Raw genomic sequence first — 14,017 nt, forward strand, 5'->3', positions numbered from 1 at the left:
TGTGTGGTGAGATCTTTCATGTAATAAAACCCATCATGTGGGGAATTACATGACTTTTCTATATTGTAATAAGAAAATCCACCAGGGAGGGCGCTATCACGAGGCAGCAGTGATGACCTTTTGTCTTCCTGTGCTGTGTAAAAATGATGGCTATATACCAAATACCTACAATATTCTGGGCATTGTGTACTGTGCAATGGCACATGGGTACTGCATATGCATTTTCTCATTTATATTTCCTTTAAAATCCTCACCACAACCATGGAAGGCAGTTACTATTCTCATTTTAAAAAAGGAAGAAAGAAAACCAAACCCGGAGTTCCAGAACAGATTATTTACTCAGGATTTCACAGCTAGTAATAGCTTAGCCCAGACGTGCCCCAAGCCCATGGTTTTTTCATAAGACCACCCACCTCTCCCAAAAGTAGATGTCCATGGGCTCGTTTTCCTGTCACAGACCTTAGCACTAAGATCCTGTCTTAGATCTATTCTTAGTTTAAGAATAGATTATCACCTTAGACAACACTACATCTAATGCCCATGGTATGAGAGTAATTTTCTCTCATACTATGGGTTAAGGTTGGTAAATTGTGTTTCTACAATCTTAGCACATGGCTGAGGGTTGGGCATTCCCAGACAACAAGAACAGGGAGCAGGTTGACTGCCCCAGCATCCTTCTAAAGCTAAGTATAAACCAAATTGCCCTCAAAACAAACTCAGTCCCAAAGCCAGTGGTTCTCAAGCCTGACTATACATTAGGATAATGGCATTACAAACATACTGATGTTTGGGCTCCACTCCAGGGTGATCAATTACTTCAGAGACTCCTGGGGGTAAGGCTTGGTGATCAGTACTTTTCAAAGCTCCCCAAGCAATCTGATGTGTGCCCAGGATTGAGAACCACCAGTGGGAGAAACAGCTTCAGGTTGCATGGAAGGTAGCAAAACTACATGGTTTATCTGTTTTCTATGGATGCATATCCCTCTGGGGATCTGGAAATGCTGGTTGGGTTGTCTTTCCTTACCAGGCTAGTAGTGGTTTGGTTCAGGCAGGATCAGCTCAGCTCCTTTTAAATAGCTTCTCAGACTGCAAGCTTCCTGTCCCCTGTGTTCTTTGCTCTGTGTGATGAAAAAATGGAAGCCACAGATAATTCAGCATTCTCACTTTCTTGAGGTAAAGTCCTTGGAGAATCTGGGTCTTTAAAAATGTAGATAACGGGGACAGGCTTGGTGGCTCACACCTGTAATCCCAGCACTTTAGAAGGTCGAAATGGGCAGAGCACTTGAGGTCAGGAGTTCAAGACCAGCCAGGCCACCATGGTGAAACCCCATTTCTACTAAAATTACAAAAATTAGCCAGGTATGGTGGGATGCACCTGTAATCTCAGCTACTCAGGAGGCTGAGGTGAGAGATCACTTGAACCCAGGAGGTGGAGTTTGCAGTGATCCGGGATGGTGCCACTGCACTCCAGGCTGGGTGACGGAGCAAGACTCCGTCTCAAAAAAAATAAAAATGTAGATAATGGGTTTAATCATTCTAGTTCTTAATATGAAATATACCTTGAAGAGTTTAAGAATAGATTATCACCTTAGATGATACTACATCTAATGCACATGGCATGAAAGTAATTTTTTGGTTGGGTTAAAGTTGCCAAATTGTATTTCTACAAAAGGAAGGGCTCTTATCAACGTGGCCTTGCTATAAGGCTTTTGTGTCTTAGAGAGGCAAATAAATTCCCTAGTTGGGAAGGTATGCTGCTACTAAATTTTCCTGGCACTTGCAAATCTCCTAGATAGTTCCTAAATGTCTTCATCTGAGGAAAGGATGGAAATTGATACTGAATGAGCACCTACTATGTGCCAGTACTGTGCTGGCTGCTTTCACATGCATGATTTATTTTCATTCTTACCATTGCCCTGTGAAGTGAGTGTTATTATTTCCATTTTTTAAAATGGAAAACTGAAATAAAGTGTCCAAGTCATGTGGGGACAGAGCCAGAACTGAATCTGGCCAGCTTCCAAGGATGGTGAAGAGTTGCAAATGAGCTCATGGAAGATGAAGAACAAGAGGACTGGAGAGACGAAGACAGTAGTTTTCAAACTCCAGCACAGTAGAATTATCTGAAGAGCTTAAACAATTCCTGAAGGCTTAGTCCTACCCTATCGATTCTGCTTTAAGTGATCTGGGGTACAAATTGAGCACTAGGAGTTTTAAAAGCTATCTATGTGGTTCTCATATGCAGCCAGGATTGAGAACCACCAAGTTAAAGCGTCCTGGAGCTTGCCTCGCTAGACTCCACTGGCCTTAAGTTTTGGAATACTTGTTAATATTCCATCCTGGTAGAAGGGAGGGAAAAGATGAAAGCAGTTATTTAAGAGAACTTTTTAAATCAGGACCTTAATGTAGTTACTTCCTGAGCCATTGCCACAAACTATTTTAAAGTGGGGTTAGGGGATGACTTACTTTTGTTTACGGGGAAGCAAGATTATTGCTTCAAAATTATTGATTATTCAAGGGTATTTAAGAATCTCATATATGACACAGGTATATACCTAAATCTTAATAACATAAGTGAGATACAATTTTTGACTTGACTCTTTTAATTTATTATTGGTAGTTACTAAAACTTACTCCGCATTTTGGTACAAGATTATTTTCAATACGGGAGGATAGGAGGAAGGGTCTGAATTCAGATTGCACGTGTGTAAATCCAGAATCAAGACTCCTTTGTGCTCACTGTGTGACTCTGGCCAGTTACTTTAGCTCACTAAGCCTCAGTTTCCAAAGTACTATTATCACCCAAAGAGGGAGTGATAATAGTACTTGCCTCATAGGATTGTAGTAAAGATTCAAAGTTAAATTCTTATCATTGTGCCCAGTACATAGTATCAGCTATCATAATGGTTTTACCACAGCGGTTCCTGAAATGAAAATCACAGGCTCAAATCTCATATTGTCCCATCCTCAGTGGAGCTCACGTTAACATTCCAGTCCCTTGCAGTTCAAAACTCCTGGATGGTTTTTGTGCATTTTTATAAGGGCTTTCTACAACAAACAGATGCTGATTTTAGAAACAGAATGTATAGTAGAATTTTTTCCTTCATGTAAAATAGCATTTAAGTGGCAATAAATGATTATTCTAATTTTGTTAGTTTAGTATATGTGGTTTGGGGTGTGTGTGTGTTTGCGTGTGTGTGTGTGTGTGTGTGTGTGTTTCTGTGTACACATTGCAGATAGAAAGTGTCTATAGGAGGAAATGCTTTTTCCCAAGGTCATATCATAGCATTATGTTTGAAAGAGAAAAAACACAGATATCCAACACTTATTTTTGTTTAAAAGTAAAGCTGCCAATATTGGAATTTACTCAAAAGCGCCGAGTAGACCAGATTATTGCCATTTGAGGTGATACTCACCTGAAGAGGTTCAGAAAACCTCCACCTGAAGATACTGCTGCACTGCAGTGTGGGGTTCTAAAGGTCACACTGAAGTCACAGCAGATTGAAAGAACCAGGACCAGTGCTATGGGAAATCACATTGAACTCAAGGGAATGAGGCCAGACCCAAGCGTGGATGAGGGCTAATGACTGTTCTCTCTGGATTGCTCTCACTTAGTGGAAAATAACAGGATATACTGGGTTAATGACTTGATATAGTATGATGTGATAATAAATTAATTCCATTTTTCTGAAAGCATTTTCACTCTGTAAGATGCCCTTGATAAAAAGGAGCTATTTAGTCAAATAAACGAGAAAAACTACATGCTATTGGCAGTTCTCAGGGATTCTAAAGAGATGTTAGTATTATTTAAGGTACTGATAAGTCCTGGTGTGAAGACACTAGTTTAACTCAGTTAAATTTCATTGAGGAAATGCTCTCCCCCGCAACCACACCTATTAAACAGCTTTGATGAAGGGCACTTTGGTTTCCAGTAGACTAATATAAATAATCCTAATAACTGTATTTGATATATTAATAAATTTGAACCTCTTTCCTGGAGAAAAATAATTCTGTGCAACTGTTTCCCATACCAAAACAAAAAAGTAGGCGCCAAGAAAAATGATCAGAGAGAGAGAGAAAGAGAGAATGGAGAGAGAGAGACAGAGAGAGCGAGAGAGAACAAAAGATAGACTGGTTGTGGCAGTGAAAGGGGAGAAAATCATAGACACTTTTGGGAGAAATTGTTATGTTTATGAAAAAGAATTAAACAATCGAGAGTTAAAACTCCTAAAAGATCATTGCTTTTATGAAAATCAAACATGGAGCATAATTATAAAATAAAGGATGGTGATGTGTCAATTTTTGGCTTGAACGTTTGTTTTTCTAAGCATGTTTAAAAGTAATATAGACAATAACTTTCCCAAGTTCAGGCTCTGTGCTGAGATATGTGCCTTTGTCAAAATCTTCTTTCACTAATAGGATCATTTTCTCCAAGAAAATTGTTCTAAGAGATGAGGCCAGGCTTTTTAAAAGTATCCCAAGGGGATATGAACAGACACTTCTCAAAAGAAGACATTCATACAGCCAACAGACACATGAAAAAATGCTCATCATCACTCACCATCAGAGAAATGCAAATCAAAACCACAATGAGATACCATCTCACACCAGTTAGAATGGCAATCATTAAAAAATCAGGAAACAACAGGTGCTGGAGAGGATGTGGAGACACAGGAACACTTTTACACTGTTGGTGGGACTATAAACTAGTTCAACCATTGTGGAAAACAGTGTGGCAATTCCTCAAGGATCTAGAACTAGAAATACCATTTGACCCAGCCATCCCATTACTGGGGATATACCCAAAGGATTATAAGTGATGCTGCTATAAAGACACATGCACACGTATGTTTATTGCGGCACTATTCAAAATAGCAAAGACTTGGAATCAACCCAAATGTCCATCAGTGACAGACTAGATTAAGAAAATGTGGCACATATATACCATGGAATACTATGCAGCCATAAAAAAGGATGAGTTCATGTCCTTTGTAGGGACATGGATGCAGCTGGAAACCATCAGTCTCAGCAAACTATCACAAGAACAGAAAACCAAATACCACATGTTCTCACTCATAGGTGGGAATTGAACAATGAGATCACTTGGACACAGGAAGGGGATCATCACACACCGGGTCCTACTGTTGGGGGTAGGGGGTTGGGATAGCATTAGGAGATATACCTAATGTAAATGACGAGTTAATGGGTCCAGCATACCAACATGGCACATGTATACATATGTAACACACCTGCACGTTGTGCACATGTACCCTAGAACTTAAAGTATAATTTTAAAAAAGAGGAAAAAAAAAAAAGTATCCCAAGGGGAAGAAGTGTCTAACTTGCTGATAATCAACCATTTACTTGTGGTGGGGGTGGGGATCCAGGTTTGGTTCTTCTCCACTAGGGGTGGGGGATTGTATGACTGCTTCGATTCAACTGTATGACTGGTTGGATTCAGCTGTGGGAAGTGCCTAGTCATTAAAAGGAGGAGGGTTAGACCCTCCCAATAGTTTAGGTATAGCCAGGCAATGAATGAGGGCACCCTCAGAAGGCCACACCAGCACCCCAGAAGAATGGTCCACATTAAATGCAAGATGGTGCCCTCATGCCTGGCTCTGGTGTTTTGCTCTGTCACCAAGTCACAATCCATTGCAGAGGGGAAAAGTAATGAATGCATACAAAACAGCAATGTACGAAATTTTCCTTTATCCCACATTTTGAGTGAGGGTGACAGCAGCCATATAAGTATTTCCACAAACTCAGTGGGGAGCCGATCTCTATCAGCAGGTTCAACTCTATTTGCAGTGACTCTAGTGGCAAGGAGAGGTTTTGTTCTGACAGTCAGAATTCCAGCAAACAGTAAATGTTTCTTCATGCTGAGAAGTGGGAAATTCAATAATACTTTGGCTGAGTTCCTGCTGAGTAGTGAAAATAGAATGAATGCGGAGAGGGACTGTGACTTGAAGAGTAGTGAATCAGCCGGCCCAGACATTGCAACAATCCGCTTTTAAGCTGAAGCCCTCTCCCCTTTCTACACCATTCTCCAGGGTAACAGCACTGTTTTTATGTTTGTTTCTAGGGAATTTGATGCCATAATTTCTTGTTTGCCCTAAGAAACAGAATTAAACACTCTGAGATCGAATAAACAAACCTATAATAATATATAGAAGAATATATATTACTATGCCACAACAGAGTCATTTGCTGCAACTCTTTACTTCATGTTAGGATATTGCAATAGGTAAAGTTAGCATGGATATCAAGGAGCTTGTAGCAATGGCATCATTTATACCTGAACACTTTTTTCTTCTGTGAGTGAGTCAAAAGTTTCGGAGGATGTTATTAGAATGGAAGCCCTATGAAGGCAGGGATTTCTGTCTGTTCTGTTCACTGTTATATCAATAGCACACAATAGGTACTCTAAGAAGTGGGTGAATAACTATTGATCTGTAGGCTGTGAAAAGTGTACTCCGGCAGGGCGCGGTGGCTCAAGCCTGTAATCCCAGCACTTTGGGAGGCTGAGACAGGCGGATCACGAGGTCAGGAGATCGAGACCATCCTGGCTAACACGGTGAAACCCCATCTCTACTAACAAAAATACAAAAAACTAGCCGGGCGAGGTGATGGGCGCCTGTAGTCCCAGCTACTCGGGAGGCTGAGGCAGGAGAATGGCATAAATCCGGGAGGCGGAGCTTGCAGTGAGCTGAGATCTGGCCACTGCACTCCAGCCTGGGTGACAGAGCAAGACTCTGTCTCAAGGGAAAAAAAAAAAAAAAAAAGTGTACTCAGCTATGGCTCGTTTGAGATGTCTAGTACTAAGGTCCAAGGTGAACTTGGTTTTACTGATTTCTCTCAGGTGTGATTTTGTAGAATAACTGATAGATGATTCTATAGAAGAAAATTTTTACTAGTATGTTTCTTTTTTAAAAAGTTACATGACTAGAACTTGATCATCATGAAAAATTAGAAAGTATAAACAACCAAAGAGATAAAATAGTCATGTTTATGCTACTCAGACATAACCACTGCTATGATTTAAATGTATGTTCTTCCAGATTTGCCTATGCACATATGTTTATATCTAATAGTAATGAGGTTAGATAATATATCCTGCTTTTTCACTTAACACTATTACATGAACCTCTATTTTTGTTAGTAGTCACCTGTATCATCTTTCCATAGTATCACAGTAGCATATTCTAAGAATGGACCAGAATTAACCAATTCCCTATGATTGTTCATTTAAGTTGTTTCTCATCTTTTGTTCGATCACAAGCACCATGCATGTCCCTGTTATTGGAAGAGATGTGTAGAGCTGGTTTTTCACAAAGAAGCCTCAGGCATTGGACAGATGTGTCCCCAACCTTGGCCCTTCCAGCAGATCCACTATGTGTCCTGCTTCTGCACTGGCTCTTTCAGTGACAGTCTAGGAGCCTCCAGGGAGAGCCAGTGAGCAAGGGTTCAACTGGCTCTGTTTCCTCGCACTTTTCGCCTGGTTATTACATGTCATCTGTTTTTGATGATCATTTGGCTTGTTTTCACCTTTATTCATGTTTACATTATCTCACTGACCAAACACTTTCCAGCAGAACCTAGAAGGGATGAAGGGGGGGCTGGCGCAGAGGGGAGCAGGGGGAGGACAAGTCAATGAGTACTTTACCTTCTGTGTCTAGATCTGCAGATTTGATGCTGTCCTTATTATTATTAATTATTATTATTATCTGAAGTTCCTGCTTTCTTTAAATTTCCCTAGTTGTTACCTGGTGTCATTTTTCTGTCCCAGGATCCCATTCAGGATAACCTATTACTTTTAGTCATCAGCTTTACTTAGACTTTTCTTGGATGTGACAGTTCCTCAGACTTCCCTAATTTTTGGTGACTTCGACAGCTTTGAGTAGAATATCTGTCAATTGGAATGTATTTGATGTTTTTCATTATTAGAATGGGGTTACATATTTTTTGGGAGGAAGACTCCAGAGGTAAAGTTCTATTTTCATCACAAAATATTAATTTTTATCATATGCTAATGGTGTCAACCTTGAGCTCCTGGAAGAAGTCATGTTTACTAGATTTCCCTACTATAAAATTACTCTTTTATCTCATATTTTTATTTACTTATTTATTTATGAGAAGGAGTCTTGCTGTGTCACCAAGACTGGAGTGCAATGGCGCCATCTTGGCTCACTGCAACCTCCACTTACCAGGTTCAAGCAATTCTCCTGCCTGAGCCTCCCGAGTAGCTGGGATTACAGGTGTGTGCACCACCATGCCCAGCTAATTTTTGTATTTTTAGTAGAGATGGGGTTTCACCATGTTGGCCAGGCTGGTCTCAAACTCCTGGCCTCCAGTGATCTGCCCGCCTTGGCCTCCCAAAGTGCTGGGATTACAGGCGTGAGCCACTGCACTCAGCTTGTCTCATACTTTAGTCTGTACTCTTTGGAAGGATGTCACTTTGTCCAATCCATACCAAGGGCTCCTTCTCCTTAAGGGTGGTGTGTGTATACAAATTATTTGTAATTCTCCTGTATAAGATGTATAAGATATTTTTCTATTCTCCCACAATTATTTATTTATTTATTCAATCATTTATTTATATCAGTGTGGACTCATGGATATTTATTTTACACTTTGGGTTATAATGCAATACTGCCTTATTTATTTTGTTGCTCAATTTGATTCAATTTTGGTCATTCAGTAGATCTTTCATTCAGGGCTCCTTTGTCTATTGTGGTATTTGTTTTTTTGTTTGTTTGTTTGTTTTTTGAACACTTCAAATGTTCTAGCTCTACAAGATGCTTCAGGTGCTTCTTGTATATTTTGTGTTCTAGTTCTAGACTCAGTCATTTCTACAAGAAGCCCTGGTTTCTGCTATTAGCAAATGCCTTTGGAAACGAAGATCAGGGTAGTAGATGTGCTTATTGCTGCTGAGACTTCTAGATTTGTAGTGACTTCATCAGTCCTAGACCCCCTTCCCTTCAGCTGATAGAGCAAGAAAATATATGTATGAATGCCAACTCATGTACATACACATATCTATAAATATTTTTATATATAATCACCTGTATCTCTATTAAGCTAAATATTAATTCATAGTGATATCTCCAAGTTCATTACCACATGGACCATTCTAACCTCCTCCAACATTTCTCACCATCCACCCTCTGTTTACATAATTGTAGAATTCCAGTATACAGGTAGAGTGGTCTGAGAATTGATAACCAATAGCCCCATGGGAAACAATTTTATGAACTAGAATAGGGTGCTTGTGTACAGCTTCTTTGGCCTTTAGTCTGCAGATTCTGTTCATATACAAGGTTACTTTGATGACCATCTTGTCCCCGACTCTTCAGTGAGGTTGTTTCCTACATTGGCAATGCATTTACATTGTCTTGTTACAGTTTGCATTTCATTCTAGGATTCCTCTGACCTCTTAGTTTTTTTTTAATTTGCATACATTAATGATTATTCTATGTGCTATAAAGTTCTATGGGTTATGACAAATATGTCGTGTCATATATACACCACTACAGTATTGTATGCAAGAGTTTCACTGCCCTAGAAATTCCTTGTGCTTCACCTATTTAACCATCCCTCCTCTTTCCAAACCCCTGACAATCACTGATCTTTTTTATCATCTCTATAGTTGTGTCCTTTGAAGAATGTCATATAAGTGGAATCATATGCTATACAGCCTTTACAGACTGACTTCTTTCACTTAGCAATATGTATTTAAGATTCATTCATGTCTTTGCATAGCTTGATAGTTAATTTGCTTTTTATCACAATGAATAATATTCCATTGTATAAATGTATCACAATTTGTTTATCCACTCAACTATTGAAGGACATCTTGGTTGCTTCCAGCTTTTGGCACTTATGAATAAAGCTTCTACAAAAATTCATGTGTGGGTTTTTATGCGGACATACATTTTCCATCAATTTGGTAAATACCTAGGATACACAATTGCTGCATTACATAGTAAGACTATGTCTAACTTCATAAGAAATAGTCAAACTGTCTTCCAAAGTGGCTGTACCATTTTGCATTCCAATCAGCAAGAATGAGAGTTCCCATTGCTTTACATCCTTGCCAGCAATTGGTATTGTCAATTTTTGTAGATTTTAGCATTGTATAAGTGTGTAGTAGCATATAGTTGTTTTAATTTGAAATTCTCTAATGACACAAGTTGTTGAGTGTATTTTCCTATGCTTATTTGGCACATGTATCTTCCTTGGCGTGAAGTCTGCTCAGGTATTTTGCCCATTTTAAAATTGGGTTGTTTCTTTTTCTTGAGCTTTAAAAATTCTTTTTATATTTTGAATACAAAATCTTTATCTGTGTTTTATAAATATTTTCTTAGTGATGCACTTTTAATTAGCACTTGGGGATTGAGTACCACTTTCCAACACTAAAAGCTTACATACAATGCTAAATGCTATTAATGATCTACCTGTGTTCACCCTGTTTGCTTTGCTGTTCCCAGAAATGACTGCAACGCTTCCTCTCACTCCCTTAACCCCATCCATTCATTGTCAAAGGACCTTTATGTACTGCAGTCCTCACTGTGTATCTCTAGAAATTTCTTTCCTTTGTTTATTTTAACTGAATGACCAAGGTGGTAACGTGCTTATTCATCTATCTGCCATAAGGTTTCCAGGGAGAATCCAACCTGCTTGTTTCCTGGTTTTGGAGGAAACAAATGGGTTTAGAGGAAGTTGCTCACAATATTTAGGTTGTGGCATGTTGTGGGTGAGGTTAACCATTGTCTGTCTTCCTTTCCATGGCCTCCAGTCATCAAGCCTCCTTTGCGTCATTTTAAACGCCCTGCTTATGCATCTAGCTCCTATGCACCTTCAGTCACAAAGAAAACTGATGAGCATCCTGCAAGATATAAGATGCTGGATCAGAGGATCAAAATGAAAAAGATTCAGAACATCTCACATAACTGGAACAGAAAATAGGCCGAGGGGAAGAAGAGAGGGAGTGAAGGAGGGTCTACCTATCTGCTTCTCAGCACCCACTGGCCACAGCAGGACACACCTCCAAGACCTTGGAGGCTGTTGGGGCAGGTACTATCCTGGTTGACTCTACCAAGGTGAAATGAAAGTTGACTCTACCAAGGTGAAATGTGATTTTCTTCTTTGTTGTTCTTGTATAGACTCATCAATTGCTGGATGTGGGATCAGCCCAGACTCTAGCAACAAACTAGCAAGAGGGGTGTGTTTATGGTATAGGTCTCTAAAAGTATAAATTGGACCAAAATTAAAATGATACAAACTTAAAAAATAAAATAAAATTCCTCTCATTGCCACTTTTTTCATCTCTAAAATTATTTGCCCCCAAAAGAATATTGGTTTAATAATCATCATATTTAAGAAATGCACTGCTAAAAACTTATTTTCCAATTTTAAATACACCTATTTAAAATGTAAATACACTTATTTAAAATTCAAGTAAATATGTAACTATCAAAGTAAATGTATTCAAAACAGAAGCTGTGCTTCTGAATGTAAAAATATTAAAAGGAACAGAAGACTGATGAATTGTTATATTCATGGACATTTCAGAATTCACGCTTACAAAGCAAATCGAAGTTAAAAAAAAAAAGACTTCTGTGCCCCATGAAGATTGTGCCTCGTGCCCAATAACCTCATGTACCTTTAAGAATTTGAACACTTTCAGGAGATGCATTTGGCTTCATTTTCCTCTAATCTTTTACTTCTACCCATAGTAGATGATACTAAAAATCTTGCCTTAAAGACTTCAGGTTTGAGAGTCAATGCAAAAGATGTCAGTTTGATTTTGTGGTCCTAGGCCAAAAGGGTGTAAAATTCTGAGCCTAGTTTAAATTCTTTATTTTCAGATTGTTCTGGACTGAAAATAAAGAATTTAAAGTAGGCTAGAGATGCCTTTAAGTTACATTTCAGATCCTCTTCACAGCATGCTACATATCTAAAGCCCTTGGGATCCTGATTGCTCTCACAGTTGTTGGTGGAATCCACGGCTTTATAACTCACCTCTTTTCATGGTGGCATTTTTAGCCCTTCTGTGTCTCTCCCGAGAATTTTTACTTTGGGGCTAAAATCACAGAAGTAGCAAGGAAAGGCTCAAGACTAGAGATAGCTTTCAATCTCTTCAGAAATAGCCTGGTGCAGTGAGAAAACTAGGTTTGTTTTCAGGCCAGTCTGATCTGCATCCTATTCTATCTATAACTAATTGCAGGTCCCTGGTCAGATGGCATAATTTTTTGACGCCTCCATTTGCTTAACTAGAAACTAGGATTCATAATACCCACTCTGCACTTTGTATTGAAAATTAATGATAATGTAGGTTTTGGTTGCTGTGGCTGAGCCTGGCCAGTAATAGGTGCACAACCAAAGTAGCTAAGAGCATTTCATAATCAGGATGAACTCTCCAGGACAGCCCTACAAGGAAGAAGCTGTTTGTTCCCAGATGGCCTCGACCTTCGAGGCTTGATTGTAAAGAGTTTAGTGTTGTCTCCTTCTCTCATTCCCTGCAGTTCATTTCCAATAAACCTCAGTTATTCAAGTTGAGCAAGTTCCAGAATTTAGTGCCCACCATGCTATTGAGCAGTTTATTTATAATACGCTTTATGATGATACTTCAGAGAAATGCAATTGCTATACAAAAAGAAAAATCATTGTGACTTTTTGTTAAGGAGGTGATTGCAATTCTTAACTCCCTGACTGGTGTCTGGGTTAGAAGACCCTTCTGCAGGCTGGTAGTGTCTATTCCATCTGGATTAGGTTAACTCAACAGGTAATTCCTATCTGTTTATAGACAGGTACTTTAGTGCTTGCTGCGCAAAGTTATTTGGCTACACAATGAGGAGGCCCATGGGAGTAGTAACCCCCTCAAATAATGTTCCCCATCTGTCTGTCAATACCTTCCATCTTAGGTACTGAGAATTTAATGAGGCTGTGTTTTCTTGGCTGTGCTTCTTGATGTTGGAAGCCATGCTCCCGGGGAAGAAAGCTCCTTCTGTATTCCTTTCTCCTAAGATGTGAGTTTTTTTCAACCTTTGCTAATATTTTAATGGAGCAAATGTACAGATGTTGAGATTTTGCATTGCTTATAAAATGCCTACCATATTTTTTGCATGATGGATTGTATAGAAATACAGATTATATTCTTACAGCAAATAAAAAGATGCTTTTAACAGACTTTCTTGTATGTGAGCCATTTTCTTCTCTGAAATTCCGGGATGTTAGATGTTAGCTAAATTTGCTGCTGTTCAGCCCTGAATATCTTGTCAAGGTGGACAGTATAACTTATCCATTTCAATTTTCTTCCTTACTGTATAGGTGATAGTTCATTTTTTAACCTTTTCCTCCCTATACACCCAGTAAATAAATTTGTTAATATAAATAACCCATAATCGGGGTTAGTCAGTAGGTAAGCACCTGTGTTATCAACTCAGTTTATATCATTCCAGACTAAGCTGTCTTGCTAGTGGTTAAGAATTGGGACTTTGTCCAGCTACTTGGTAGGCTGAGGCAGGAGAATGGCATGAACCTGGGAGGCAGAGCTTGCAGTGAGCCAAGATCTCGCCACTGCACTCTAGCCTGGGTGACAGAGACTCTGTCTCAAAAAAAGAAAAAAAGAATTGGGACTTTGGAGTTTAGAAAAACTTACAATTAAATCCTAACACTGCCTTTTGTTTGCTCTGGGAGCTTTACTAAATTGCATAATATCTCTAAACTTTAGTTTCTTTAGCTGTAAATTGAGAATAATAATACCTGACTCATTATAGCACAGGGCTGGCCTTACAGCAAGGGTTCAATAAATATTAGCTATTATTTCTTGGAGACACAGTGGAGTATGGTAAAAAGAAGTTAGGCCCTGAGTTCAAGAGTAATGTCCGTTACTAATTCCATGACATTAGGTACATAATCTTAAACTTTAGTAAGAAGGAGTTAATTTCACCATGTATTTCCCATTTGGCTATTCCCACAGGCACCAACTTCTGACATCCCCACCTCCAATAATTTCTCC

General features: G+C 39.1%; 1 protein-coding gene across 8 annotated transcripts in view; it reads left to right on the forward strand.

Moving 5' to 3' along the window:
* PDE1C (phosphodiesterase 1C) overlaps nt 1-13,183 on the forward strand; it is a 671,184-nt gene extending 658,001 nt beyond the window's left edge. For all 8 annotated transcript variants that reach the window (XM_045388996.3, XM_005549840.5, XM_045388994.3 and 5 more), the window contains one exon: nt 10,793-13,183. In XM_045388996.3, coding sequence (XP_045244931.2) covers nt 10,793-10,962 — 170 coding nt within the window. In that variant the 3' untranslated portion in view covers nt 10,963-13,183. The remainder of the gene's footprint in view (nt 1-10,792) is intronic.
* Nucleotides 13,184-14,017: the final 834 nt, after the last annotated feature.

Source organism: Macaca fascicularis, chromosome 3 (genome assembly GCF_037993035.2).
Source record: "Macaca fascicularis isolate 582-1 chromosome 3, T2T-MFA8v1.1".
Taxonomy (NCBI): Eukaryota; Metazoa; Chordata; class Mammalia; order Primates; family Cercopithecidae; genus Macaca; species Macaca fascicularis.